General features: G+C 40.5%; 1 protein-coding gene across 1 annotated transcript in view; it reads left to right on the plus strand.

Moving 5' to 3' along the window:
• The first annotated feature begins 15303 nt into the window (after positions 1–15303).
• Positions 15304–27678, plus strand: part of ZNF521 (zinc finger protein 521) — a 132856-nt gene continuing 120481 nt past the window's right edge. The window contains exon 1 of the mRNA XM_065398313.1: positions 15304–18656. Within this exon, the coding sequence (XP_065254385.1) occupies positions 15744–18656 (2913 nt within the window). The 5' untranslated portion in view covers positions 15304–15743. The remainder of the gene's footprint in view (positions 18657–27678) is intronic.

A 27678-nucleotide genomic window follows, 5' to 3' on the forward strand; every position in this document is an offset into this window, starting at 1 on the left:
CATTGGAAATGTACAGTTAGTAAAAACAAAAAATTAAAATGCAACCAAAACAGCACATATTTAATGTGCTGGGAGAGAGGGGGAAAATGGCAGGTTATTAAAAGGACCCAAACAGCAACTTCAGGGCAGTGCCAGAAGCCATCTTGTGCCAGCTGATTTAAATGAATAATCTGGGATGTACTGCACAGCTATTTCATTGAAGCAAAGAAAATATTGTGCAGAATAGTAAACAAAATTTAGACTCTGGACCAACATATCTTAAATACTGGAAGGGATAGATAATAATTGTCTGTGATCCTGCAGTGCTTCATAGACAAGAAAAGAACGACAGACTAACTTGCCTCTGATGACGACCAAAACCAATTTTTGTTTGTTGGCAGATATATGGATGGATAACTGAAAACTTGTGAACATAAAAAAATTATAGGATACAGAGACTGGAGTTTAATTAGTAGTTTTGTGTAATCAGTTAATGGCATTTCTACTGTTCAAAATGGAGAGTAACTTTTTCATTCACTTGGAGAAGTGTGTTCCTCTGCTGTCCTAGAACATTCCTGTTTTTGTGACTCAGCAGAGGTGAAACTTTTAGAATTTCAGGAAAAGATGGCAAAAAAATCTGACTAGAAAGAATCTCTAGTTTGTAGAGCTGGTTGATGACACAGGCTATTGAGTCCTTACAGAGAATTGTTTGTCTTCTGGTTTTAGATGGCTTTAATTCCTCCAAATTGCTCCTTGAATAATAGGAAAAAGGCAATTTGAATTTCAGTGACAGATTGGACATAACAGGTTGCAACTATTAGGCCTAATTTTACCATACTGAGAAATAAAATTGCCTAAACATAAACATCGATCACTGATGCAGTAAATTAATTTGTACAGAAAAAGTAGTTTACTTTTGTGCACTGCAGTGCACATTAAACATAGAAAAAGTAGTTTACTAATGTGCACTGCAGTGCACATTAAACATAGAAAATTTTCAAAATTACTGCTCTCTGAATTAATTTGTACACTTGTTTACTTGTTAAAAGCACGGCGTAACTTCTTTTCTTTTCTTTTTTTTCCTGGTAAGTTCAAATTGTAAAAGGTGAAGACAATCATACTGATAATTCAAAATGAACAGGTTCAATTTTCTAAACTATTATAAGCATAACTTAGGTTGTGGTTTGCTTCTGAACAGGTTAATAGAATTTCTATAGATTTCTCTGAAATATTGTTTCATGCTAGCAAGGCAAACGTGGCATTTTAATAGGCCTGAATTATGTTTTGTTAAGAATTGGTAGTGTGAAGTAATTAAAAAGTTTTACGATTTGCTTCAGCAATGAGTTTACATTCACATGTGCCCTCAGGCTTATTTAAACCATGAAAATCTTGCAGACTGCTTCTTAAAAATATTATATCTGTGTCTCCTTCCTTACACTGCTTCCTCCTCCTTCCTCAAAAACTATTTTAAATACTGTACACTATAATAAAACTTTAATATAACATCTAGAAACTTCACAGTTTCAGCCACTCAGCAAAGTGTCTACCCGCTGAACTTTTTATTTCATTATTGCATTTTTCTTTTAATGTAAGGGAACACATTTTCATTATTCTTGACCTACAGCTATAATTATATTGCTGCTAATCACATGTAATCACAAATTACATATAAGCTTTTTTAAAAGATTGTCTAAACCACAGTGGAACTCGAGCTGCCACTGTGGTTCATTTTGATGGTATCTGGTGTCTACTATTTTCAAGGACAGTAGTTCGATTCAAATACAGTTCTGATAAGTGGCAGGTTTTCATGTCTTTAATGCCCTGACAAGGGCATCACTCTCAGGAGAGAGAGGTGAAACCAGTTGGAAAGAGGATTCCTTCTCTTCTCCTTTGTGCTGACACAACAATATAATGGACATTTAATAGAGAACCTTCTCTGCAGGGAAAGTCTTGGGTTCTCACTAAAATAAAAGTGCCCGGAGGTGCTGAGATACAAAGGGGAAAGGGAAAAATAAAAACAAAGTATTAAACACACAAATAAAATGTTTAAGAACTGTTCACTTATTGCTTTTTCACTTGAGATTATGGTGAATGATCCGTACAATCAGTATCAGCAGTCTGAACTGCTTTTTAGATCTGGTTCACTGTATTTGACATTAAATGTTACAGAAATCTTTCCATTTTTATTGCTATGGCTGTCATTTCAGTGGCAAGCAAGAGGGCTGAGTTCTATATTTTTATTTTCTTTGATACTAGTTATATGGTTAAGTTACAGCTGGGTGCTATAATTGACTAGTTATGTCAGGGATGGGCAAACTTTTTGGCCTGAGGGCCACATCGGGGTGCGAAACAGTATGGAGGGCCGGGTAGGGAAGGCTGTGCCCCCAAAACAGCCTGGCCCCTGCCCCCCTCAGAATCCCCGACCCATCCAACCCCCCCTGCTCCTTGCCCCTGACCGCCCCCTCCCAGGACCCCCTGCCCCAAACTGACCCCTCCCCCCCGACAGGCCACCCGGGACTCCCACGCCCTATCCAACCCCCCTGTTCCCGGCCCCAGACCGCCCCAGAACCTCCGGCCCATCCAACTGCTCCCTGTCCCTGACTACCCCCTGGGATCCCCTACTCAATCCTGTCACCACCGTGCGCGTGCTGCCGCCGCCCCCTTACCATGCCGCTCAAAGCGGCAGGAGCTTGCAGCCCCGCTGCCCACATGGCCAGGGGCCATGGCAGCATGGTCCCATGGGCCGGATGTGGCCCACGGGCCATAGTTTGCCCACCTCTGAGTTATGTCATGCTGTTTAGTCATCAAAGCAGGTTATGGAGGACAAACCTAAATAAACTGCTTCCTTTCCAGATTTTCCAGTCCCATAACAGACTTGCCGGATGTTCTTCAGATTCTCTTTCAGGGAAGTTATTTTACTGCATCAGTTTATATAATTCAGATGGTCAGTTTCATTCACTGACCCTTTGTGTTTGTCTTACTGTGCCCTGGTAATCCAGTTTACTACCCTTGAGTGTCTGTAGCATGCCAGAAAAGGGCTGCACTCTTTCTTCTTTTGCTGTGCAATCTTCTGCTCTGCTCAGATACTTCCAGAGTAATCCCTCCACGTAGGGTCATGTAAGGGAGGAGTCACAGAGGTCAGCTACACATTGCTCACACTTAGGAGTCAACAGGCAAACTACCTTGGGGATTATTACAATGCCTGCCTGTATGCTGTTCCTCTTCACCAGATTTAGTGACTGATGATGATGTGATCATGTGCCTCTGTATCCAAGTAAATAGAGAAAAGACATACAACATTTCCTGAAGTTAGACAAACCAAAGATTAGTCTAAACTGAGAATGGAACAGGTTAACTGATCTTTCTCTACCCTAAGCTTTCATTTGTCTCTAGCAGCACTGAGCTGTCAATATACTGTACAGCTTCTGATAAGTGTGGGTTCTCCTCAGCCTGAAGAGATCTTTCTGATAAGATAAGATGGCCTTAAAAAAGAGAGAGAGAGAGAGAGAAAGTACGTTAACTGCTTTGACTGCAAAATACCCCCTGGTAGCCAGAGATAAGACACCTTGAGCTGTTCGGAAGACCTTAGACAGGATGTAAATGAAGCCAATAAAAAAAAATCATTTCAAATCCAGCAACTATTCTGCTCGACTCTTCTTTCCAGCCCTGACAGAAGAAGGCTTAATTTACTGTATTTCACACCATGCTTCCTTTCTAAACTGAGGAAGCTGCAAAGGGTTGTTTTACGTACAGGCTTTTAACAAAGCAAAGATATCGAAATTTCTGGACAGGATTCTATTTCAGACAGTTAATCATGAGTTTCAGCAGGCTTTCCTGAATGGAACTAAACGTAAGAGAAGAAAACGGTTGCCTTTTTAAAAGAATCTCTCCTTCCTATTTAGAATTAAATTAAACCACCCAAACAAACGTTTATAAAAGTACCATTAAAGATCTGAATTAAACTTTACATTTTTTAAATGTAAGAAGTTCAACTGACATTGCATCCCTTACTACTTTACCTATGTGCGCGTCAGTGTTCTGGAAACGGTGAGCATAGTTGATATGATTTCCTTGTATTTACATAAGATAGTGTTAATTTTTGTTCTTATCAGTTTTTGATCTTGCATCCACGTCGGGCAGCCCATCAGATCTCATTTACAGTAGCTAAGAAGAGTTAGGTCTGGCCAGGAGTTGGATTGGAGATGTCACACCACTCTTGACCTCACTTGTTCCACTTGCACTTGCCCTTCACCCATCGACACATGCGCTCATCCGCATGGTTGTTCACCTACAGGCTCCAGTCAGGCCCTTTACTTCCTCCTCCCCACCAGAGAAAAGAGCAGTGGGTCCAGCTTGGCCCTTTGTTTCCCTGTTCTTTGTCTCCCAGACATGAATGTGAGCCCCTTCCCACCATACTTCACATCTCAGTGACCTGAAAAAAAGGTGCAAGGATGGTTTTATCCTGCGCTGTCTGTAGCTGCTACTAGAAAATGTACTTGACACCTACTACCTTGCTGTCAATGCACCGCACTAGTGTAAAAAGTGAAGTGACTTGTACTGATGCAGCTTACACTGGTTTCAAACTGAACTAAGTTTTGCCAGGACAAGTCACTTTTTACACTAGTTCAGCATGTCTACGCTAAGAGTTAGCACCAGTGCAGCTGTGCTGAGGCAAAACCTCCCAGTGTGGATAAGGACTACTAACTTGGATGGAAAGTACCACCCATCCCTGCTTTAAAGGAATAAGCAGTTGTGTATTGTTTGTTTACTGTTTGATTCTATCATACTGTCAAACAATGTAACTTACCACACCACTTTTGCTTTATTATCACTATCCTTTAGGGTGACCAGATAGCAAGTGTGAAAAATCGGGACAGGGGGTGGGGGGAAATAGGAGCCTATATAGGAAAAAGCCCCAAATATCAGATTGTCCCTATAAAATCAGGACATCTGGTCACTCTACTACCCTTTCTTTTCTCCTTTAAGAGATCACAGTATGTCTTTTCCAGTTTACCGTTTCTCTTCCTCTCTTATCCCTTTGTCTTTTCCTTGTATTGTTTTTTTATCTCCTCCCCTATATTTTGCCTGACTCACTTCCCCCCATCCAAATGTATCTAGCTCTCTTTTCTCACTTTTCCCATCAGTTTGTTCTTCCTGCCCATACCCATCCACTTGCCCACACACCTGTTCACCACCATGCAGCCTATCATACAAAGGACTAGATAACGCGTAGCTTAAAGATTGAACATGAGGACTAACCTAAAAGAAGGGAAATGTCCAGAGGAGAAGGCAAGCTTGTGCTTGGTTTTCTACCAAGGTGTTTCCCCTGAAACTTTATCAGGGACTCCCTCTGTTGTGTCAGCTCCCTGGTGGTTGGGAGAACGCGCGTGTGACCATGGAGGCTTGTAGGGCAGGTGGAAGGCCGTGGGAGGTGAAGAAAAGGAGCAAACCCTGCTCCCTTCTCCCACTTTCCCTCCCCCCCCCCCCCCAGCTCTGACTGGAGAATGGGAAGAAAACTCCCTGAGTACAAACATGCAAGACCAGATGTTCTTTTTTTCCTTTTTTTGTGCTCGGCCAGGAGAGAAGAGGTGACCAAAGATGGTCTCAACCCACTTTTGTACCTGGGTGGCCTCCCCACATTGCTTAGAGCAGACCCATTTTGCCAGCCTGTAGCAGCCATCTGAGAGCCATAACGTGGTAGAGAATGTGTTCTGGCTACACCTCCTCTTGCCCTGGATGTGCTTCGTATGCTGTCAGCTGCAAAGGTGGCAGCATAAGTCCATTCAACTGCTTCTGTGCTGTTGGTGAATTCCCCTTATGTTGGGGCTGGTTTTGCTGCCTTTAAGCAGCCCTTTGCTGTTGAATCAGTGACAAAGGGCTGCATTGCAAGGGGGAATCAGGGCCACAGAGTTTCCACTCCCATTCACAGTGGTAACTAGAGATAGTGAGGCTCAGCAAAAGCAGAAAACCTGTGAAATCACTCAAGTCTAATAAAGAACCTGACCCATTTTCTCTCCATCATTCATAGTTGTCCTTAAGAAACAGTGTCAACACTACTACTAGTAACAAACCATAATGATTAGCTTCCTGCTGCAATTCTGCATGGAAAATGTCGTTAATCATTTGGTTTGTTTTAACACTTGGTGTTAAATTTTATATAAAGTTTTCTAAGAGAAAATGTGTGTGGAGAGGGGTTTCCTCACCTCCCAATATCTTAATCCTTGACGTAATTGTTACGGGGATGACTTTTTCTGACCCTAGTTTCAGTGGAGCTGTGCTGGTGGTCTCTGACTCATATTGTACAAACACAAACAACAACAGAAAAAGAAATAAAAACAGAGTGGAAGAAATGCAGTTTTAAACTTTTTTTTGGTATGTTTAAACTGTAGACAAATGTGTTAGTTGACTTACTTAAGTACTTTTTAGTCTGAAATAAAGAGCCCCTGTAAATTAAATTGGGTAACATGGGATTCTCAGTTATAGAACGTGGCTTAATAAGCTCTGAGTGCAGTGTCTATCATTAGTTATGTGTTGGGGAAGCACTGAAGAGTGATTCTACCCCAACAATTGAAAACTTCTTCCACCCCACCCCACCCTACCCGCTCGCCTTGCCTTCCAAAACACACAGGCTTGGTTTCCTTAAATAAATTGGATGGTGACTGTGGTCTCTAGCTAGTTGCACATCAGCTTTTATTGAGGTTCAAAGTGAACTGCTTAAGAATGCCCTGTTTTCTCTTTAATTTGGCTGTAGAAGATGGAATTCACTGAGCTCCATCTGTTCAAATGAACTTTAAGTAACAAGCAAGGAAAAACGTTTATGTTCCTTTTCACATACGTCATAGTAATGTGTCTTATGAAGAAGGCATAATGACCTGGAGACTTGGGTTAGCTTAGGAGAGCAGTACAGGAATGTTAGCGACTTACCTGGGCAATAAAGGCATTTTACAAAAAAGAGCATTTTTGAGGTCTAAGCTGTTGTTTCTGGGATCTGGTTTTTTTATCACAATATTTAAAATGGGGGGGGGACCCCACCAACTGCTGCTGTCAAAATAGAACCCCTTTAAGTGGCTCCCCCAGTAACCCAACTGTTAATGCATTTAATTGGTCCTCTAAGAGTACTTTTGAAATATTGATAGATTTTAAAAACATCTGTAAATTATAAATAATTTTTAAAGTTCACATTTCTCTTTTGAATACCCATTACAGAGTATTAGTTTTCAAGTAGTTAAATAAGTTATGAGACAAATGAGTGAGTTTAATGTGGGACCATTGATGTGAAAAAAATGTGGTGGTTGTATTATTAAAGTTGCAGCTTTTCCAGAACTGTTTATATTTCTGGTCAGAATAAATGGAGCAAATTGTGAAATAATGCATATTTTGTTTAAAGTGACTTTAAACTATAACATTTTCCGACGATCCTATTAAAAAAGTATAAAACAATAGCTTTGTTAGACGACGCGCACATTATGATACATTTTCTATCATGTTGACACGTAACTGGAACACCTGAGGATAATACTTATGTATACACTGTATACACTTATCACAAATTGTACAATATTGTTTTATATCAGTAATAGCTAACCTCTTCATTTAGCTTTTTTCTTTCACCTGCATGTTCCCATAAGATTCTTTATCTCATTTTCAAGGTAGCCCTGTAGACAATTAGCAGCAGTAATAATATAAAATCTGTATATAATAACCACTGTACTCAAGTAACCACAAGAAAATGCAAAGATTTAAAACGTCAGAAGTCTATGATCTTCCCATTTAACTGACTACCTGGCTGACACTTATTCTTTCCATTTTTAACTTGAATTTTATATTGTAGGGGTCATCCTGAAAATTAGCAAGGGTGTGTGTTTGTGCACGTGTGCGCACACACACAACACAGCACCTAGCACAATGGGATCTTGGTCTGTGGCTAGGGTAATACATATAAATAATAACACACATGCACATACACATGCCTATATATAATTACATAACATATATACGTATGTGTGTATATATAATGTGTGTGTGTGTGTGTATAAAATAGGATGCATATATGTCCTGTGCTAGGTATACTTGATTTGTCAGTATTTTTTAATATTCCCTTCAAAAGTAACCATTGTTGTAAATCTCAGCCCTGTTAAGGAAACCTTGCTATGTAGTACTTGCACATACATCATCATGCTGAGTCCCGTAAGGACAGTTATGTGACCAGTCTGCCGTTACAGTTAACTAGCCCAGGTAGCAAAAATATATCAGCAAGACCAGCACTTGAGAAGTGTCTGGGCATCTGAAGTATTGTATCTTTCTTGTTGGTTGTGTGGCAATCCTGCTGTCTTAGTTCTTTTTGGTGACTCCTCACTGCAGGTGAAGGAAAGGATTTTTCTTACAGTTATGGCCTAGAATTGGGAGTCAGAAGGTCTGGGTTCTATTTCACCTCAATTACAGATTCCATTTGTGACCTGAGGACAATCACGTAGCTTCTCTGTGCTTCCGTAATCCCACCAGTAAAAATGGGGAGAATCCAGTAATGCTTTATATGGGTATTATGAAACTTAATTTATTAATCTTTGTAAACACCTGACAGTTGTGGATCAGAGGCAAAATGGAAATTTTTTTTTATTTTTTTTACTTTATTAAAAGGTTCACTGCAATTTTTTCTAGAAACATTGGTAGCAAAGCTTGGGTTGTTTAAATCATATAGAAAAATAAGGCACAACAGAGCAACTCCTTCTGCCCTGCAGAATATTCCAGCGAAAACTTGTGTATGTCATGCACTTTCCTGGAGACTAACTGCTCTTTTCTGAAGCAGCACTGTTCAGTCAGCAGCATCAGGGATAAGATCACTTTCAAGACTTCACAACTACTGAGGCTGGCACATGAGTGGCTGGCTGCTCGCACCACAGAGGTGCTTTGTACTCTGATGCTTCCCTGCCCCCATGGAATAACTCCTTCTGGTATTACTTCACTTTTCTGTTAGTGAGCACTTTTCCCCAGAAATATGACTGAACAGGTGTTACTCTGCTACTAACTGAGTTTCCAGCTGTCCCCCTCCAACACAGACCAGGCAAAATCTGTTGTTTAGTGCTATTAGGCAGACTAGAGAACTATCAAGCCTGAGATGGAGGTCTTCCTTGCAGGATATGGCAGTTTTGTTGCCAGAAGATGGTCAGGAAGGCCTGGCTGGCTAACAAAGACAGTCCTTCAGCTGCTGGGTGTAGTTCCAGTTTTGCATCCCCTTTGGCAGCAGCACAGAGACTGCTGCAGTGTGGCCAGCCAGCAAAACTAGGAAATAAGGACCTCTTTTATTTACTCAGGCTGCTGAATCATGGGCATTTCTGTCTGCTTGGAGAAAAGTCAGGCAGCTCTACTTTCCACTGGAAGTCTCAGGAGTGTTTGGTACTTTTATCTCAGAGTGTTCACACACTTGTTTTAATGTGCTTTATGGAAATGGTGAAACTCAGCGAGTACAGTGCTGTAGAAAAACATCTGCACTAACTATTCACACACACTTGCATCTTTAAATAGACCTTGGAGCTGATTTCCAGCAAAGTTTTTCAGTTGTGAGAGCTAGAGCGCTCTTAAAGTCAGCTAGTGTGAAGTGACTGGTTCCAAAAATTAAAAATTTACATAGACATGTTAAGTGCATCACATTGAAACGCAGAATACTTGCCATAACACAAAAAAGGCATTTACAGTAAGTAGCACTTAGTGAGCACCGAAGGAAAAAAAATACACGTCAATACAGAAATTATAGTTTAAAACTCCAAGAAATACTCTATAGAATACTTAGGGTCATATTCCGCCCTCCTAGATTTGCACATCTCCCATGGATTTCAGTGGCAGTTGTACATGTGCATCTGAAGGTACAGTTTTGTCCAAAGTATTTTATAAAAAGCTTGTTAAACATTTAAAATTAATGTAGTAATGTTGATGTAGTTGAATGTGTAGATGTCTCTAAATTTATGCACATGGTTATATGCAGAGTAGCAACAAACTACTTATATTTTCTATTAGAGTGATTGTCGAAAAGGGATTTGGGCTCTATTCTCCTATCAGTAGGTGAAATTTACCCTCTCTGCACACAGCCAGATTTGAGTAGGGAATTCCGTGGGGATTGGAGAGGGTAAAATTCACTACCCTGGCTGCAGGTCTGTTCAGAGTAGCTCTTCTGAGACTGCTGTAGCAGCCCATAGGTTAGAATAGCAGCTGCTGCAGTAGTGTAGTTGAAGGTAAACTGGGATAAACTGAGTTCACCCACTTCTCATTTGGGGAATTTGAGCTTTACTTTAGGTTTATGCACTTCTTTTTTTTTTTTTTTTTTACCACTACACCACTGAGCTGCTGCTCTTCCTCACTTCCTATGTATGTTATGGCCATGGAGTCTGTGACTCTTTATTAACCGGCCCCAAACCTCACCAAGATTATGTCTACACTACACACCGCTGATGGTGATGTGTAGCATGCATGGAGCTACTCGCTGCAGTGAAAAGCAGGCTGCGTCCACACTGAGCTGTGGAGCTACATGTGTCAATGAAAGACACTGGCAGCAGGGAAGCTGTGGGGAAAGACTTCAGCATCTCCCCCTGCCAGCGTCTTTTGTTGTGGTAGGGAAAGCTGCCTGAGTCTTTCCCTGCTGTCGGAGTCGTTTCTGGCAGTGTAGACACAGTGGCCCAGGTTGGGTGAGCAGAGAGCAGTGTAGTGTATGTATTCACATACATACCTACACCCTTCAGGTATATCTTTACTCGCCTAAGCGTGCCTCACTGGCTACCCTGCTATTTATGCCCGTGTTGGGGGGCTACGCATATGTGTACACTCCACGCCATCAAAAGACGTGCAGTGTAGACGTAACTTAACTGTGTTGGCCTGTTAAAGGCTGGCACAGAGTCTCCCCTTATGGCGAAAAGCACATGCAGAAGCCTCTACCTCATCCCTTCGTGGTTGGTCTACTTGTGGCCCTTTTCATGCAGCCACACTGCAGCATTTAAGTGGTGTAGAGAGGAGTGTGTGCAGAATTTTTAATCGGGAGCCTGCTATTGCCTTACACTGATGTTATGTGGGGGGATTCCCCATGTGTTGGTAGGCAAATAGCTCCTTTTATCACACTGAAGAAGTAGATTTCCAATTTTAAAATATAATTGCAGAAGTTAGTCTTCGCAAGTCTTAATTTTTTTTTTAATGAGATTTCTTTTTTTATGCTGAGGGTTATTGCACTGAATCATTTTGGACTTGATTCATAAAAACGCTGCAAAGGAAAGGCTTTTGTACTTTATTAACCCCATTCCCATTCCACTTTTTTTACCTTGTATGAAAGCTAAAGGAGCGTTCTCCAAACAAACAAAGGGACTTGGATGGGGGAGAAGGAGGGGGTCACCATTTGCTTATATCTTGGTCACACTCAGAACCTGAACCTGGCCCTGCAGCCTGCTTGACAGCCATTTGAGATTTACAAGCTAAAGGGAACGGTTATGTAATAGGTAAAAACAGGCAGACAGTGGCCACAAAAAGAAAGTGATTTAGTACAGTGCCAGTGATAGTGCACTATTTATAACACTTATTGTATATTTCTCCAAACATTTATACAATAATATATCATGCCTGGATAGGATATACAATTTAATACTAAATTTGGTTACAAAATATGTAGCCTAGGCAGTTGCAGACTATTTTTCTTTGCTCAGTTGCATGACATAAATTCCTGTTTATCTGCCAGCAGTGTAGTGGTTCATCTGTCAGAAATTTATTTGATTTTTAAAGGACAAAGGGTTTTTGTGTGTGTGTTTATTTGTTTTAATAAAGCTTGCTGGAAAATTTCACACAAAATAAAATGGTGACAAAAATGTATAAAGGGGTGTGGGGGGAGATTAAAAATTGAATTTTTTTTTGTCCTGTTTTGCTACCTGCTTTAGATTTTAAGCCAAAACCAGCAATTCAAAAGTGAAGAATGTAGATTTTCACCAAAAGCCTTGTGTGAATGAAGCAGCCATTAATGGGACAAATTAAAAAAACCCAACTGTCTAGTAATTATTTAGTATCCATCCTGCACAATGAAAAACTTTGTTAAATGTTTTAGTAGATGATAGGTTGTTAGTACCTGGAAGGAGTGATATTTTGAAAGAACACCTTTGTCATCAGTTCAACAAGATGGTAAGTTTGTTTGTTTCTAGGGCTGTCAAGCGATTAATCACTCTGTTAAACAATAATAGAATACCATTTATTTAAATATTTTTGGATGTTTTCTACATTTTTAAATATATTGATTTCAATTTCAACACAAATTGTACAGTGCTCACTTTATATTTATTTTTATTACAAATATTTGCACTGTAAAAAACCCCAAAAGAAATAGTATTTTTCAATTCACCTAATACAAATACTATAGTGCAATCTCTTTGTCATGAAAGTTGAACCTACAAATGTAGAATTATGTACAAAAAAAACTGCATTCAAAAATAAAACAATGTAAAACTTTAGAGCCTACAAGTCCACTCAGTCCTACTTCTTGTTCAGCTAATCACTCAGATAAACAAATTTGTTTACATTTGCAGGAGATAATGCTGCTCGCTTCTTGTTTAAAATGTCACCTGAAAGTGAGAACTGGCATTCACATGGCACTTTTGTAGCTGGCATTGCAAGGTATTGACGTGCCAGATATGCTAAACATTCATATGCCCCTTCATGATTCAGCCAGCAATCCAGAGGACATGCTTCCATGCTGATGACACTCGTTAAAAAAATAATGTGTTATTAAATTTGTGACTGAACTCCTTGGGGGAGAATTGTATGTCTCCTCCTCTGTTTTACCAGCATTCTGCCATATATTTCATGTTATAGTAGTCTCGTATGATGACTCAGCACACGATCTCCTAGTGACTGTTGAACTTCTGGTGACTATTGAAAGCAATCCAGGAGATTTTAATAGTATATTTTAAGAAAATAACATTATGTTATGTTGGAAAAAAAATCTCCCAGAATAGCTTAAATCAAAGTTGGCATCCCTACATGTAAATATCTCATGATGCCGGCTACAACAATGCTATGTGAACGCCTGAACTCACTTTCAGGTGACATTGTAAACAAGAAGCGGGCAGATGTAAACAAACTTGTTTGTCGGAGCGATTGGCTGAACAAGAAGTAAGACTGAATGGACTTGTTGGTGCTAAAGTTTTACATTGTTTTGTTTTTGAGTGCAGTTGTGTAACAAACAAAATCTACATTTGTAAATTGCACTTTCACGATAAAGATTGCACTACAATACTTGTCTGAGGTGAATTGCAAAATACTATTTATTTGTTTATCATTTTTACAGTGCAAATGTTTGTAATAAAAATAATTATATAAAATGAGCACAGTACACTTTGTATTCTGTATTGTAATAGAAATCAATATATTTGAAAATGTAGAAAAACATCCAAAAATTTCATTTTTAATAAATTTCAATCGGTATTCTATTATTTAATAGTGCGATTAAAACTGCGATTAATCACGATTAGTTGTTTTAATCACAATTAATGTTTTGAGTTAATTGTGTGAGTTAACTGTGATTAATCGACAGCCCTACTTACTTGTTTAAATGTCTTTTCCATAGGCCAACTGGATATTGTGTGTGTGTGCGTGCGTGTGTTTGTAATGTGTAAGTAATTAAAACCTCTCTTTCAGAGTAATCAACAAGAGGATACAAAATGCAGTTTTCAACTTATATTGAAAAGCATTGTTGCAATGGGCAGGGTTCCAGGATTGGTGTTTGGTTGTTTTCTCAGAGTTAGATGGTTGCCATCTGGCATTGATAGTGAGATGGCGTTGTCATCAGTTTCTAGAGGCAGGAAAGGAATGAATCCTCATCTGTTTCCTGTGGATAAGCAGGAGGCTGATAATCTAGTAAAATCTTGTTACCTTAAAGAAAGCAGGCTTGGAATTTGTTTACATGATATAAGCCAACTCTAACTTTCATGTTAATATGATAAGTTTCTTTGTTACAGGGCTGTAAATGTTAAGAAACTTCGCATTTGTTGAAAAATATCTTAAGAAAAATACCTTCCCCACGTGTTTATTCAGTCATTTTCTATAGTATTATCTTAATCAACTTTGTTTTTAAAAGGAAATAAGACAACGATGTTGCCCCTGGAAGGGAATAAAGAATTATTTGTTTTAGATGGGGCTGTTGGGCATTTTGTATCTTTTTAAAGAAGTTTTTATACTAAGAGAAATGCCGTCATTAAACCGCAGTATGTGTTTGTTTAAAAGGAAGGCTGCAAAAATCCCAGATAGCACCTGCTAAGCACTTAGTTAAAACTCACCTGGTCCAGAAGTGAAGTAATATCATAGATAACTAGTTTAGTTTAATAGCTGGCTTGTGTTTTGTTTGTCGTTTCTTTGTTACTCATAAATCTTTCCGTTTTTACCATAACCATGTATCATTTTTTCCTGTTTCCAGTTTTTCACAAGTTGCTTTGTCTATGATCACCTAAAAGTACTAGTTCTGTTTAACTAAGGAAGTTCAGCTGGCTGAGATTTTTGCAAAAAGGAAGAAATGGTGGGCAACCTCTTGAACTTTAGAAACAAAATACACTGTTGGGAACTGGCTCTTGTGAAACTTTCTCATTTTCCTTGATCCCAGCTGACTTAGTATAATAATATTTGTTAGTTTGTTTTGAACATTTAATAATCCATTTGCTGGCTTGAGGTTACCAAATGATAGATATTGAAGAGATCACGGCTGCATTTTTTTTTTTAGAGAAGACATCATTTTTATTATGGTTTTTGTCCATTTCCTTCCTTGTAATTTTTTTAATATTATTTTGTTGAAGTCTATATCAATAATAACCCCTAAAAGATTTCTGTTTTCAGAACCAACTTTAAGGGGAAAAAATAGAGGAAAAGCACAGGGAATTTTTATTAAATACTAGGCATGTGGGTTGACTGCATTAATTTTAAATCATTTCTGTAATATTTCCTCCTTTCATTGACTCTTCAGATGCTCACATAATATGCAAATCATTTTCCAATGGATACAAAAGAAACATTAAATATATTAAAATCTGCATTTTAATAAAGTTGTCAATGTATAATATATATCCTGCAACTAAGAGAGGATGATAAAAAAGCAATAAAAGGATAATATAGGCACAGAACTATTTAATAACTTTTCATATTTTACAGTTTGATAAAAATAAATGTGGGATAAAAGCTGTTGGAGCTGAAAAGTATCCCATTCCAAGTTTAGTACATTGCATATTTGTTTCAGCTATTTGCATGTTTATACACACTTAGTGTATTCTTTGAACTCCAGGGGAATAAGCATATGTGCACTTTTTTTTCTCATTCCAGATGGAGTGGATATTGAGGATGACCCCACTTGCTCATGGCCAGCTTCATCACCTTCCAGCAAAGACCAGACTTCACCAAGCCATGGAGAAGGTTGTGATTTTGGTGAGGAAGAGGGTGGCCCAGGATTGCCTTATCCGTGCCAGTTCTGTGACAAGTCGTTCAGTCGGCTCAGCTACTTAAAGCATCACGAGCAAAGTCACAGCGACAAGCTCCCTTTCAAATGTACATATTGCAGTCGCCTCTTTAAACACAAGCGGAGCAGAGATCGCCATATAAAACTTCACACGGGAGACAAGAAGTATCACTGCAGTGAATGTGATGCAGCATTTTCAAGGAGTGATCACCTTAAAATTCACTTAAAGACTCATACATCCAACAAGCCATATAAGTGTGCCATTTGTAGACGTGGATTCCTTTCGTCTAGTTCACTGCATGGTCACATGCAGGTTCATGAGAGAAACAAGGATGGTTCTCAATCTGCCTCCAGGATGGAGGAGTGGAAAATGAAAGACACTCAGAAATGCAGTCAGTGTGAAGAAGGCTTTGATTTCCCTGAAGATCTTCAGAAACACATAGCAGAATGCCACCCCGAGTGTTCCCCTAATGAAGACAGGGCTGCTCTTCAATGTGTTTATTGCCATGAACTCTTTGTAGAGGAAAGTTCTCTTGTAAATCACATGGAGCAGGCTCATAATGGTGAAAAGAAGAATTCATGCAGCATTTGCTCAGAGAACTTCCATACCGTGGAAGAACTGTACAGCCACATGGATAGTCACCAGCAACCCGAATCATGCAATCATAGCAACAGCCCTTCTTTGGTAACTGTTGGCTACACCTCAGTATCTAGCACCACTCCAGATTCAAACCTCTCGGTGGACAGTTCAACAATGGTAGAAACGGCTCCGCCAATAACAAAGGGTCGTGGAAGAAAGCGGGCAGCCCAACAAGTACCAGATATCACTGGTCCTTCGAATAAGCAAGCAAAAGTTACCTATAGCTGCATTTATTGCAACAAACAGTTATTTTCAAGCCTTGCTGTTCTGCAGATACACCTGAAAACTATGCATTTAGATAAACCTGAACAAGCGCATATCTGTCAGTATTGTTTGGAGGTGTTACCTTCACTTTATAATCTGAATGAACATCTTAAGCAAGTCCATGAAGCTCCAGACCCAGCACTGATTGTTTCTACCATGCCTGCCATGGTCTACCAGTGCAACTTCTGCTCTGAAGTATTTAATGACCTCAACACTCTTCAGGAACATATCCGATGTTCTCATGGGTTTGCAAACCCTGCTGCTAAAGACAGTAATGCATTCTTTTGTCCCCATTGCTACATGGGATTTCTTACTGATTCTTCTTTGGAAGAGCATATTAGACAAGTCCATTGTGATCTTAGCAGTTCCCGTTTTGGTTCCCCTGTACTTGGAACCCCAAAAGATCCAGTAGTAGAAGTATATTCCTGTTCCTACTGTACTAATTCTCCAATATTTAACAGTGTCCTTAAATTGAACAAGCATATCAAGGAGAACCATAAGAACATTCCTTTGGCATTGAATTACATCCACAATGGAAAGAAATCCAGAGCCTTGAGCCCCTTATCTCCTGTAACTATAGAGCAAACTTCTTTAAAGATGATGCAAGCTGTAGGTGGCGCTCCTCCACGTCCTGCAGGTGAATATGTCTGTAATCAATGTGGTGCTAAGTATACGTCTCTCGATGGTTTTCAGACTCATTTAAAAACCCACCTTGACACTGTCCTGCCAAAACTGACCTGCCCTCAGTGCAACAAGGAGTTTCCAAACCAAGAGTCGCTGCTGAAGCATGTTACAATTCATTTCATGATAACCTCTACATACTATATCTGTGAAAGCTGTGACAAGCAGTTCACTTCAGTGGATGACTTGCAAAAACACCTGCTCGACATGCATACGTTTGTATTCTTCCGCTGCACCTTGTGTCAAGAGGTTTTTGACTCCAAAGTCTCCATTCAACTACACCTGGCTGTGAAGCACAGCAATGAAAAGAAGGTATACAGGTGCACGTCTTGTAACTGGGACTTCCGTAATGAAACTGACCTACAGCTTCATGTTAAACACAATCACCTGGAGAACCAAGGGAAAGTGCACAAGTGCATTTTCTGTGGCGAGTCGTTTGGTACAGAGGTGGAGCTTCAGTGCCACATTACTACACATAGCAAAAAATACAACTGCAAATTCTGCAGCAAAGCTTTTCATGCTATTATATTGCTAGAGAAACACTTGAGGGAAAAACATTGTGTTTTTGAAACTAAAACTCCAAACTGTGGAACAAATGGAGCATCGGAGCAAGTTCAGAAAGAAGAAGTGGAGCTCCAGACCTTGTTGACAAATAGCCAGGAGTCACATAATAGCCATGATGGCAGTGAAGAAGATGTTGATACATCTGAGCCCATGTACGGTTGTGACATTTGTGGAGCAGCATATACAATGGAAACACTCCTGCAGAATCATCAGCTTCGAGACCACAACATCCGACCTGGAGAAAGTGCTATAGTTAAGAAGAAGGCAGAGCTGATTAAAGGGAATTACAAGTGTAATGTGTGTTCTCGAACATTCTTCTCTGAAAATGGGCTCCGTGAACATATGCAGACACACTTGGGACCAGTGAAACATTATATGTGCCCAATATGTGGTGAGCGGTTTCCATCTCTTCTGACTCTTACTGAACATAAAGTCACGCATAGTAAGAGCCTGGACACTGGAAACTGCAGAATTTGCAAAATGCCTCTACAGAGTGAGGAGGATTTTTTAGAGCATTGCCAAATGCACCCTGATTTGAGAAATTCCTTAACAGGATTCCGCTGTGTGGTATGCATGCAAACAGTGACCTCTACCTTGGAACTGAAAATCCATGGGACATTTCACATGCAAAAAACAGGAAATGGCTCTGCAGTGCAGTCCACAGGGCGTGCACAGCATCTTCAGAAACTGTACAAATGTGCTTCTTGCCTGAAGGAATTCCGCTCAAAACAGGATTTAGTGAAACTTGACATCAATGGTCTGCCATATGGTCTATGCGCTGTCTGTGTTAATCTCAGTAAAAGTGGTAGTCCAAGTGTCAACATCCCTTCAAGCAGTAACAGACAAGGCTTGGGTCAAAATGAGAACTTGAGTTCCATTGAGAACAAAAACAAGGCAGGGGGACTGAAGACTCGTTGTTCTAGTTGCAATGTTAAATTTGAATCAGAAAGTGAACTCCAGAATCATATCCAGTCAATCCACAGAGAGCTTGTTCCAGACAGCAACAGTACACAGCTGAAAACACCACAAGTATCTCCAATGCCCAGAATCAGCCCTTCTCAATCTGATGAGGTAAACCTTTTTCTTTTGCTGTTGCTGCTTTTCACCTTTTTGATAAAACTCCCCCATTTTTCACTGCAGTTTTCTCAGGGCTTATTGTTACGTGCCAGGAACTGCTTAGATTGAACCATGGTATAGTTCCTCCCATAGCCGTTAGCTAGCAATTACTTGCTTTTTGATATGCCTTGTGTTTTGGCTTGATTGGTGCAGAATAGGACTAATTCCAGTCTCCCTAGGATATTGTCTTCTGTATTACTGAGAGACCAGTCTTCATGCCAGCACAACTGAGATCTGGAATCTTAACTTAGCTTTGTTGCAAGTCGGAATCCCTTGGTATGACTTGCGCTTATGGCAAAGAGTATTAATGTCACAGAAATAAAATACATCAAGCCAATATGCTGGCAAAAAAGATGAACATTCAAAAAAAATTGTGAACAACAAATTGGTGGGTTATTTTTGTAGATTACGTTTCAGACATTAATTTTCCCTGTCTTTACCGTACTTTGATTAAAATGAAACTCAGCAATTTATCACCTACCTAGGGTAAATGGTGAAATGGGCTTTCTATGGCAATTCCATTTTAATTTTCTTTTTATTAACAATATTTTAGATAGCACAATGTCACCAATGCACCAAGTACCTGAGGATTTAAACTTTATCTATACAGAACAACTTAAAAAGTAAAATTACAAATAAATGATCATCCCAGTTTTTTGAAAGATTTCATCTGCTCTCATCTGTTTACGTTAGCCTAAGAGATAATTTGGGGGTGGTATTAAGGGTGGAGGGAAATGTCACAACTGATCCATGTGGGAGGTGAAGGGAGAGTCTTTTTTGCCTTAATATGGTCAATGAATAAAATGTGCTAATTAGCATTTTGGAGATGAGTTCTTGCATATAGGACTCTCAACAATTTAGGAAACCTAATAGCTCAATACACACACAGACACACACACACACACAGAGACACACTCTCTCTCTCTGTCTCTCTCTCTGTGTTCCAAAAATAGCTTGTATCCAAAGTCTTACTAAGCTTTGCTCTGGGATGCACATTGATGTAGCATGGGGTGGGGAGAATGGGCCCAAATGATTGTTCTCCCACCACCCCATATTTGTGATGCCATCTGCTAGGATAAACAAATACCTTAGAATGTATTTCTAAGGCATGTAATCAGAACATTGAATAATATGGCTCTGTTCACAGAGAAATGCAAAAGAAAAAAAATCTTCCACTGGCTGCAGTACAAGTTTTTGGCAAGAGTAGGGAGATGATACTATGGTATGTTGACTAGGAATCATAGGCTGCCTTGCCTTATTTCTTTTAAAAGTCATCTTAGTTTCATTTCACTGTTCTCCAATATTACTTGCGATTTCCTGAGGCTTATAAAGGTTCCTAGCTCCTCACGCACGTTGAAAACCTATCCTGGTTTCCCCAAGCACACTCCAAACCATGTACATTAAGACAAATTCCCAGGTGGTTGGCTATTTCCTTGGCACCCTCAAAAGCTATTATACTTTTTAACAAATTGGTTCTACATCTACATTTTATTGCACTTCATAAGCTTGGAGGATGTCATAATCAGAGTTCCTGTACCCTGTAACCTGATTGGCCTCTCTGCTTTCCATTGATAAAACCAACCACTTTAACAGTTTGGGGAAGTCAAAAATCCACATAGTTTCAAAGAATTTCCACTCTCAATAGATGTACTGCCCAGGGCCAGGGCCAGCTCCAGGCACCAGCGTAGCAAGCAGGTGCCTGGGGCGGCCAATGAAGAGGGGGGTGGCACGTCCGGCTGTTTGGCGGCAACTCGGAGTGAAGGACCTGCCGCCGATCGCGATTGCGTCTTTTTTGTGTGTGTGTGTGTGTGTGTGCTTGGGGTGGCAAAAACGCTAAAGCCGGCCCTGGTACTGCCTCTGGATTTTCATATGAAATGTTTTTTTCAGACTGATCATTCTTAAATAACAGATCTTTAGGTAATTTTTCAGCCCTTCAATTCATCATTCATATGCCCTAAAATTGCCAATCAGCTCTCCATCCACTGTTTGTAAACTATGTTTTCAGTTATTGCAGTTGTAGCCTCTAGGTAAGTAACCTTTGGGCCCTCAAATTCTTTGCTCATGGCAGACACGATAACCTTGAGAAGGTTATTAAGTCAAGTCCCTTATAGAGTGTCAATACTTTTAGAGATCATCTACAAGCTTCACAAAGCCAAAGGCTGCTAAAAAGAATGTCTTGTTTTTTAAAAATTTTAAATTTAAACTCTTGTCAAACTGCAGCGACCCAGATTCTGTAGCAGTGAAAGTGATCATAAACAAAAGCAAAACTCACTTAATAAATTTTTGTGTTCAGACAGAGAGAAATTCAAAGTCCAAAAAATAACAGAGTGAAAAGTAAATTGGATTTCTAAAACTGTTAGTAATTGAGTGTGTTGTTATTATAATAGATAAGGACATTTGTTGTTTTGAATATGATTTGTAAGGTGACAATGTCCCATGGAAAATGTATCTACTTAAAATGCCAGTATCTAATTTTTAAAAAATTTGTGACAAAAAAGTTTCCATAGTAATAAATAGAGCAGAGATTCCATTTGCTTTATCGGGTGGTACATGGTTTGAAATGTTGAACTGGACGTTAGGAGCTTTCTAACTATTGAAGCGAGAGAAATATAAAGAGTTGTGGTCTCACGGATAGTTCTGCAAACCCTTCATTATTCAAGTAACCGACATACGTTTTAAGGAAACTAAAACAAAGTTTTTCAACAGAGAAGTGGAAGGTGAGACTAAAACTTACATCACCTGGTTTCTTAGATCATTGTTTCTACATTTGAACTGAAAAGGTGCAACTGCTCAGCTTCTCTTTCTTCTTTGTTCATCCTATATAGAGAACAAACCTAAATAGATAGTTCGCTAATACCCTTTCATTATGTCCATATAATTTCTCGTTTTTTAGTTACTAAAAGTTACTGCAACGGTTGATAAATATCTAAAAGTGGAGAGGCCCTAGTATTGTTTCTGTATTTAATGAGCTATAGGGGTTTCAGAAGTTCCTGATTTACTACTAATGCATACTGCATTAGCTCATTAAGCTAATAGAATAATAATCTGGGTGGTAATTAACGTTTAGAAGTTGAGGAAGAGGTGTGGTCTGAGTAGTGGACTGGGACCAGAACTCAGTCCTAGTTCTGACATTGATTTCTTTGTTAACTTGGGCAAATCAGTTGAACCTCTCTGTATTAATTTCCTCATCAGTAAAACAGGGCTAAAACAAATTTATCTCAAAAGGGTGTTGGGAAACTTAATTAGTATAAATGTTTGTAAGTACCTGGAAGAAGAAAAGCATGTATATGTGCTAGGTATTGTTACTTCTGTTGCCCCTCCTTAAAATGTTGTCATACTTACGTTAATGAAGCACATAATGGGAGAACTCCTGATTCAGCAGAAAGCTTTGTAGCCTTGCCTTTACCTTTTGAGACTTAAGCCATGTCTGTACAACAGACTTTGGTCAATGTAAGTTATGTCAGCGTACAGCTCCTGAAGTTTGTATATTGCTCAAGCATGTGCATACTTGGCTGCTTGCGTCGGTGCTGCGCACACCCACCAGGAGTGCTTGTGTTGATGCAGATTACAGTGCACCACAGTTAGGTATCCCAACGTGCCAGATGCTGCCGTCAGGCGCCATGCCTTTTGGGGGATTTTTGCAATGCATTTGGGTAGAAAGGAGTTGTGCAGGGATCTCTGGGAGCTAGGGGTCAAGTTCTCAGCTTGCAACTTTCTCCATTCCATAATGCAATCCATAGCTCATATTTTCACGCCTTTATTTAAAAACCTCCGCCTCACTTATCAGTGTCCACCTCTTCTGACAGAAGCATGGAGCCCACAGATGTGTGCACTATTTTTCTGAATGCTGCAAATATAGGATGCACGATTCTCCTGTATTTGCAGACCCATGGGAAGTACCACAACAACGGGGACATGACAATTTCTTGGAGGACAGATTGCTGAGGGACACAGTGAAAAACAATTCAAGATTATTAGTGGCATTCATGGAGCAGCTGCAGAAGGTGGAGCACTGCTTCTAGGCCCAAGAAACGAGCACTGAATTGTGGGATTGCATTGTAATGCAGGTTTGGCACAATGAGCAGTGGCTGCAGAACTTTTGAATACAAATGGCCACACTCCTGAGTCTGTGAGCTGAGCTCACCCCAGCCCGCCAGCACAGGCACACCAGAATGAGTGGTGCATTGACAGTGGAAAAATGAGTGGTGATCTCACTGTGGAAGCTTTCAACAGTGGATTGCTACTGGTCAGTGGGAAATCATTTTGGAGTTGGAAAATCCACAGTGGGGGCAGTTGTCACACAAGTGTGTAGGGCCCTAAATTGTCTCCTGCTACGCAGGACTGTGACCATTGGCATTTTGCAGGACATAGTGGATGGATTTGCAGCAATGGGTTTCCTGAACTGTGGTGGGGAGATAGATGGTACAGATATCCCTATTCTGGCACCAGCCCACCTTGCCACAGAGTATGTCAACAGAAAGGGTTATGCAAGTGTTGGTGGATCACCAGGGCTGCTTCACTGGTATCGATGTGCACTGGTTAGAGAAGGTGCATGGCACTCGTATCTTTAAGAACACAGGACTGTTCAGAAAGCTGCAACTAGAGGATTTCCCAACTAGAGGATTACCATTGGTGATATTGAAATGCCAATAGTGATCCTGGGAGACCCAGCCTACCCCTTTCTCTGCTGGCTCATGAAGCTGTACACCGGCCACCTCAACAGCACCAAGGAAAGATTCAACGACCAGCTCAGCAGATGCAGAATGGTTGTTGAATGTGCTTTTGGCAGATTGAAGGGACGCTGGCGGTGTTTACTCACTAGATTGGATCTCAGTGAGAAAAATATACCAATGGTTATAGCTGCCTGCTGTATCCTGCATAATCTCTGTGAGGCAAAGGGAGGAAAGCTGGTGCCAGGGTAGAGGGTGAGGGACTCTCTGTTGACTTTGAACAGCCAGACACAAGGACACATTCCAAGAGCCCAAAGCAGAGCTATGCAGCTGAGGGAGGCTTTGAAAGAGCACTGTAATGGTCAGCCCTTGTAGTGTTCTGGGCTTGCCTGTTTTCTGGGCTTGGAGCTTTGGTGCTATTAGGAACAGTACAGTCCTTGCTGTACATCTACACGTACAGTGTGCTTTGAATACCGCTATGCATGCTGCAATAAGTGTTGTGAACTAATAAAGATAGTTTTATTCTCCAAAAATAGAAATCTGCCACTGTTGAGTGGCAAAAACACTGCAGAAAAACAATGTGCAAAAAAAAAAAAAAAAAAAAAACAGGGACTGCAATACAAACTTTTAAATTAGTGGACTAGAACTTTCAGATTGGAAAGGCAGAGAACATTTTTGTCCATTTCAGTGCACAGATGTAGTCCGTTGTGGAACATACACACAATGGTTTGCTCAGATGAAAGCGAAGCTGTGGTTTTCCTTGCTGTCCTCCAGCGTGGAGTGGTAGGGATAGGCTGTGTGGAGCTACTACCATGGAATTCTCCCAGGATTGCAGAGGATGGAGAGTCTGAGAAGAACCATAATCTCCTGGTGCATCTCCCTCTTCTTTTCCTGTTGGGACTCCTGGGCCTTTCTCCTCTCTGCTTTTTCCTTCTCTATGCCATCTGCCCTGTTGGCCCTCCAGGCCCTTTGTTCGCGGTCTGATGCAGCATGGGCTTGCAGGATCTTCCTGAACATGTTGTTCTCCTCAGGGTCTGACATTCTGCGGGTGTTGAGGGGTATCCCTCAAGGCCACAATGACAGCAGCTGCTGATAAAAAGAGACAGATGTATTAGTGGATTTACAGTCACAATAGAAAGGGAAAGTTAAGTTTCAAAGCTCCCTTCCCTTACTTCCATAAAATATTTTATTAAGACATGCTTATTCACATTACAGCTTTGGAGTGCCTCTGCATAACACTGCACTCCACCCTCTGCTATGGTGAGTATGGCCTGCCAGGGGTAAGGCAGTGGGGGAAGGAATTTTGTTTTCATGAAATAATACAATTTTGTTCTTTATTCCAGGGATATGAGCATAGTGCAGTGGCACTCAGTATTGGCACTATTTGCCACAGGCAGTGGTGGCTTTAGCTGATATCTCACTCCAGAGGGTAACAAACGCACAGAGAGCACCCCCAAGCTGCCCAGACCCATATGCCACTAACCTGTTTACTGGTGCCAGCCAAACTCATTGCAGTGTGTCCAGAGAAAGCATCCTACTGCGGAGGAAGAAATAAGGCTGCCATCCGTAGAAGTCTTTGGGAGAGGATTGCAGAGTAGCTCCATGAAACTTTCATTGAGATTTCCCCCCCGTAGGATACAAGGGACATTCCTATATACATAAACAAACTGTTTCTCATGCCTCCTTTCTCCCCCACTTAACCAAACACGGGAATGAAGAACAGAGTGGTCACAGTTGTAGAGAATGGCGCATTGTAGGACAGCTGCTGGAGAACCGTTAGGGTCAATACAGATCATGCAGTGTCTACACTCACACTGTGTTGACCTCAGTAAGCTGACCATGGCTCTCCGCCATTCGGGAAGGAGATTTTACTATGTTGTCATAATTGGGGCACTTACATCTGCAGGAGACAAATTTGAGTGTAGACACATGTACAAATAGGTCGACACAAGGTGACTTATGTCATCCTAACTTTGTGGTGTAGAGCAGGCCTCATATCAGATCTACACTGGAAACTTTTGTTACTATAACAATGTTGGGTAAGGGAGGTGATTTTTTTTTTACATTTCTCAACTGGCTAAAGCTGTAGCATAGGTACAGGTAAACTGGCAAAAAGTGTCCTTTTGCTCTTGGAGCATAGTCAATTGAGGGAACTGCCAGAACCATCCCTTGGGTAGGGCGAATCAGAGCGACTGCCCTGGGCCCTGCGCTTTGGGGGCTCCCACGTAAAATCGGGACTGTCCCAGCTTTTAGCCCTTTGTCCTGTGTCCTGACCGATGTACGATCGAGACGCCATTTGTCCCGATATTCAGGTGAGGTGGGAGGTGGGCGGGCGAGCGGGGTGAGGAGGCGAACGGGGAGGCAAGTGACAGGTGGGAGGGGGATGAGGAGGCAGGCAGGCGAATGGCAAGGAGGAGAGTGGCGGGCGGACGGGGGTGGAGGGCGCTGGATGGACAGCGAGGAGACTAACGGGGAGGCGAGTGACCGGCAGGAGGGGGGTGAGGAGGCAGGTGGACAGCGAGGAGGAGAGCGGTGGGCGGGTGAGGGGGGTGAGGAAGCAAGCAGTGGGCGGGCGTGCTGGGCGGACAGCAAGAAGACTAGCAGGGAGGCTTTGTCCTGCCCCCCCCCTCCCCGAACGGCCTGGGGAACTGCTATAAACTGTACTGGCGAAAGTATCTTTTGCCAGTATAAACTGTGTCTGTACTAGGAGGGTTTGCCGGTACAGCTATACAGGTATACTGGCAACGATTTTCTAGTGTAGAATAAGCCTAAGGACTTATTTACTGGCAGAATGATATAATTATAATATATACTTATACTCCAATATAATTATACTCCTTTTGGTTTAATTCCCTGGATGTCACTCTTCTGAAATAAGTTATCCTGGCAAAAGGATTTTTTTGCTGGTATGACTGTCTCTACATTAAGCATTTTGCCAGCATAGCTATGTCAGTTAAGCATAGACGCGAATCCTGCAAACAGATCAGCATGAGCATGTCTTTGTATCCATACGGAATCCCACTGACCTTCACCAGTGCAGTTCTAATTGCATGCTTGGGATCTAAGGGATGTATTCCTATCATTGATGTTTCAGATTCTTATATACAATGTATTTGTGATGTATTTTTTTGTACATTAATATTAGTATTGCATTTTTTTAGTGTAAGTTCTGTTCAGTAAGACTTTGTTACAATTGTAGGATAATGTCCAGAATCTGCTCGAATCGATAAAAATCCAGATTAAAATGTATGGGTAAGGCCAGGAGAGGTTAAAGGGCCACTTTCAGAAGAATGTTATAAAGGAGAGTTAGTGTTGTTGTTTTTTTCAAAGGCAACTGTTTGCATGGGGTCAGAGGAAAGTGTTATTGGTTTTGAAATAAATAAAGGTATTACTGGTGTATAACATTTTAAAGAGCCTTAAATTTTGCTTTTGTGTCTAGGTCCTGAGGGCTGTTACAAAATTTGTGATAGAAAGTAGTGGCAAAAGATTATTCTCCTGTGAATACGTGTGAACTGTTAGTTTTATTGGGCTGCAACTGTTGCTGATTGTGGGTGGAGAGAGCGGTGGCTTTATTGAATGGCTGCCTCAAAGCGCCTCGTAGTTTAAAAGAAACAAACACAAACAAAAAAAGTGACTGAAAAAGTGGAACCTTTTTTACTCCATATATCGGTTTCCTGCATATCTCAGATCTACCATATAGATCGTACTTTGCTGCCACATGCATCATCAACAAAATTATCAACTGAATTCTGATTACAAAATCTTTATTACAGATGTCAGCTGGCCTAGTCTTGAGTGATTCTAAGTATTACAACTCTTATTGACTTGTCAGCAACTCCCACTGACTCAGGAAACTCCCTGAGTGGCAACACCCTTCAAGATCAGGACCAGTGTAAGGAGGCAGAAAGGCAGGGATCTGGAAGAAGATGTTAATAGTAGGCATAACAGACTTCTGATTATTAAACAGTGCTCAGGATTTATTAGTTTTAGTAACACTGGTCTACAATTTTTGAGAAGTCGTCTGCTTCAGAGATAAAATGTGCTATTTATTATGTATTTTGATGTGCTGAATTCAAATATGACAATTAAAACAACTGATTGGCTACTGTTTCTAAGATATTTAAGTTTTTACATTTTATGTCTATGTATATTGTGTAGATAGTAGAGTTTTAATCATAAATTGTAAACCTAGGTCTTTTCATGTGTTTATGGTTGCTTTACATGATAATATTTCACCTGTCCTGTTTATGTAACACTTTAAAAATCAGCAAAAGGGTTATATAAATAAAATTTATTATGAAACAAAA

The sequence above is a fragment of the Emys orbicularis genome, chromosome 2 (assembly GCF_028017835.1).
Source record: "Emys orbicularis isolate rEmyOrb1 chromosome 2, rEmyOrb1.hap1, whole genome shotgun sequence".
NCBI lineage: Eukaryota > Metazoa > Chordata > Testudines > Emydidae > Emys > Emys orbicularis.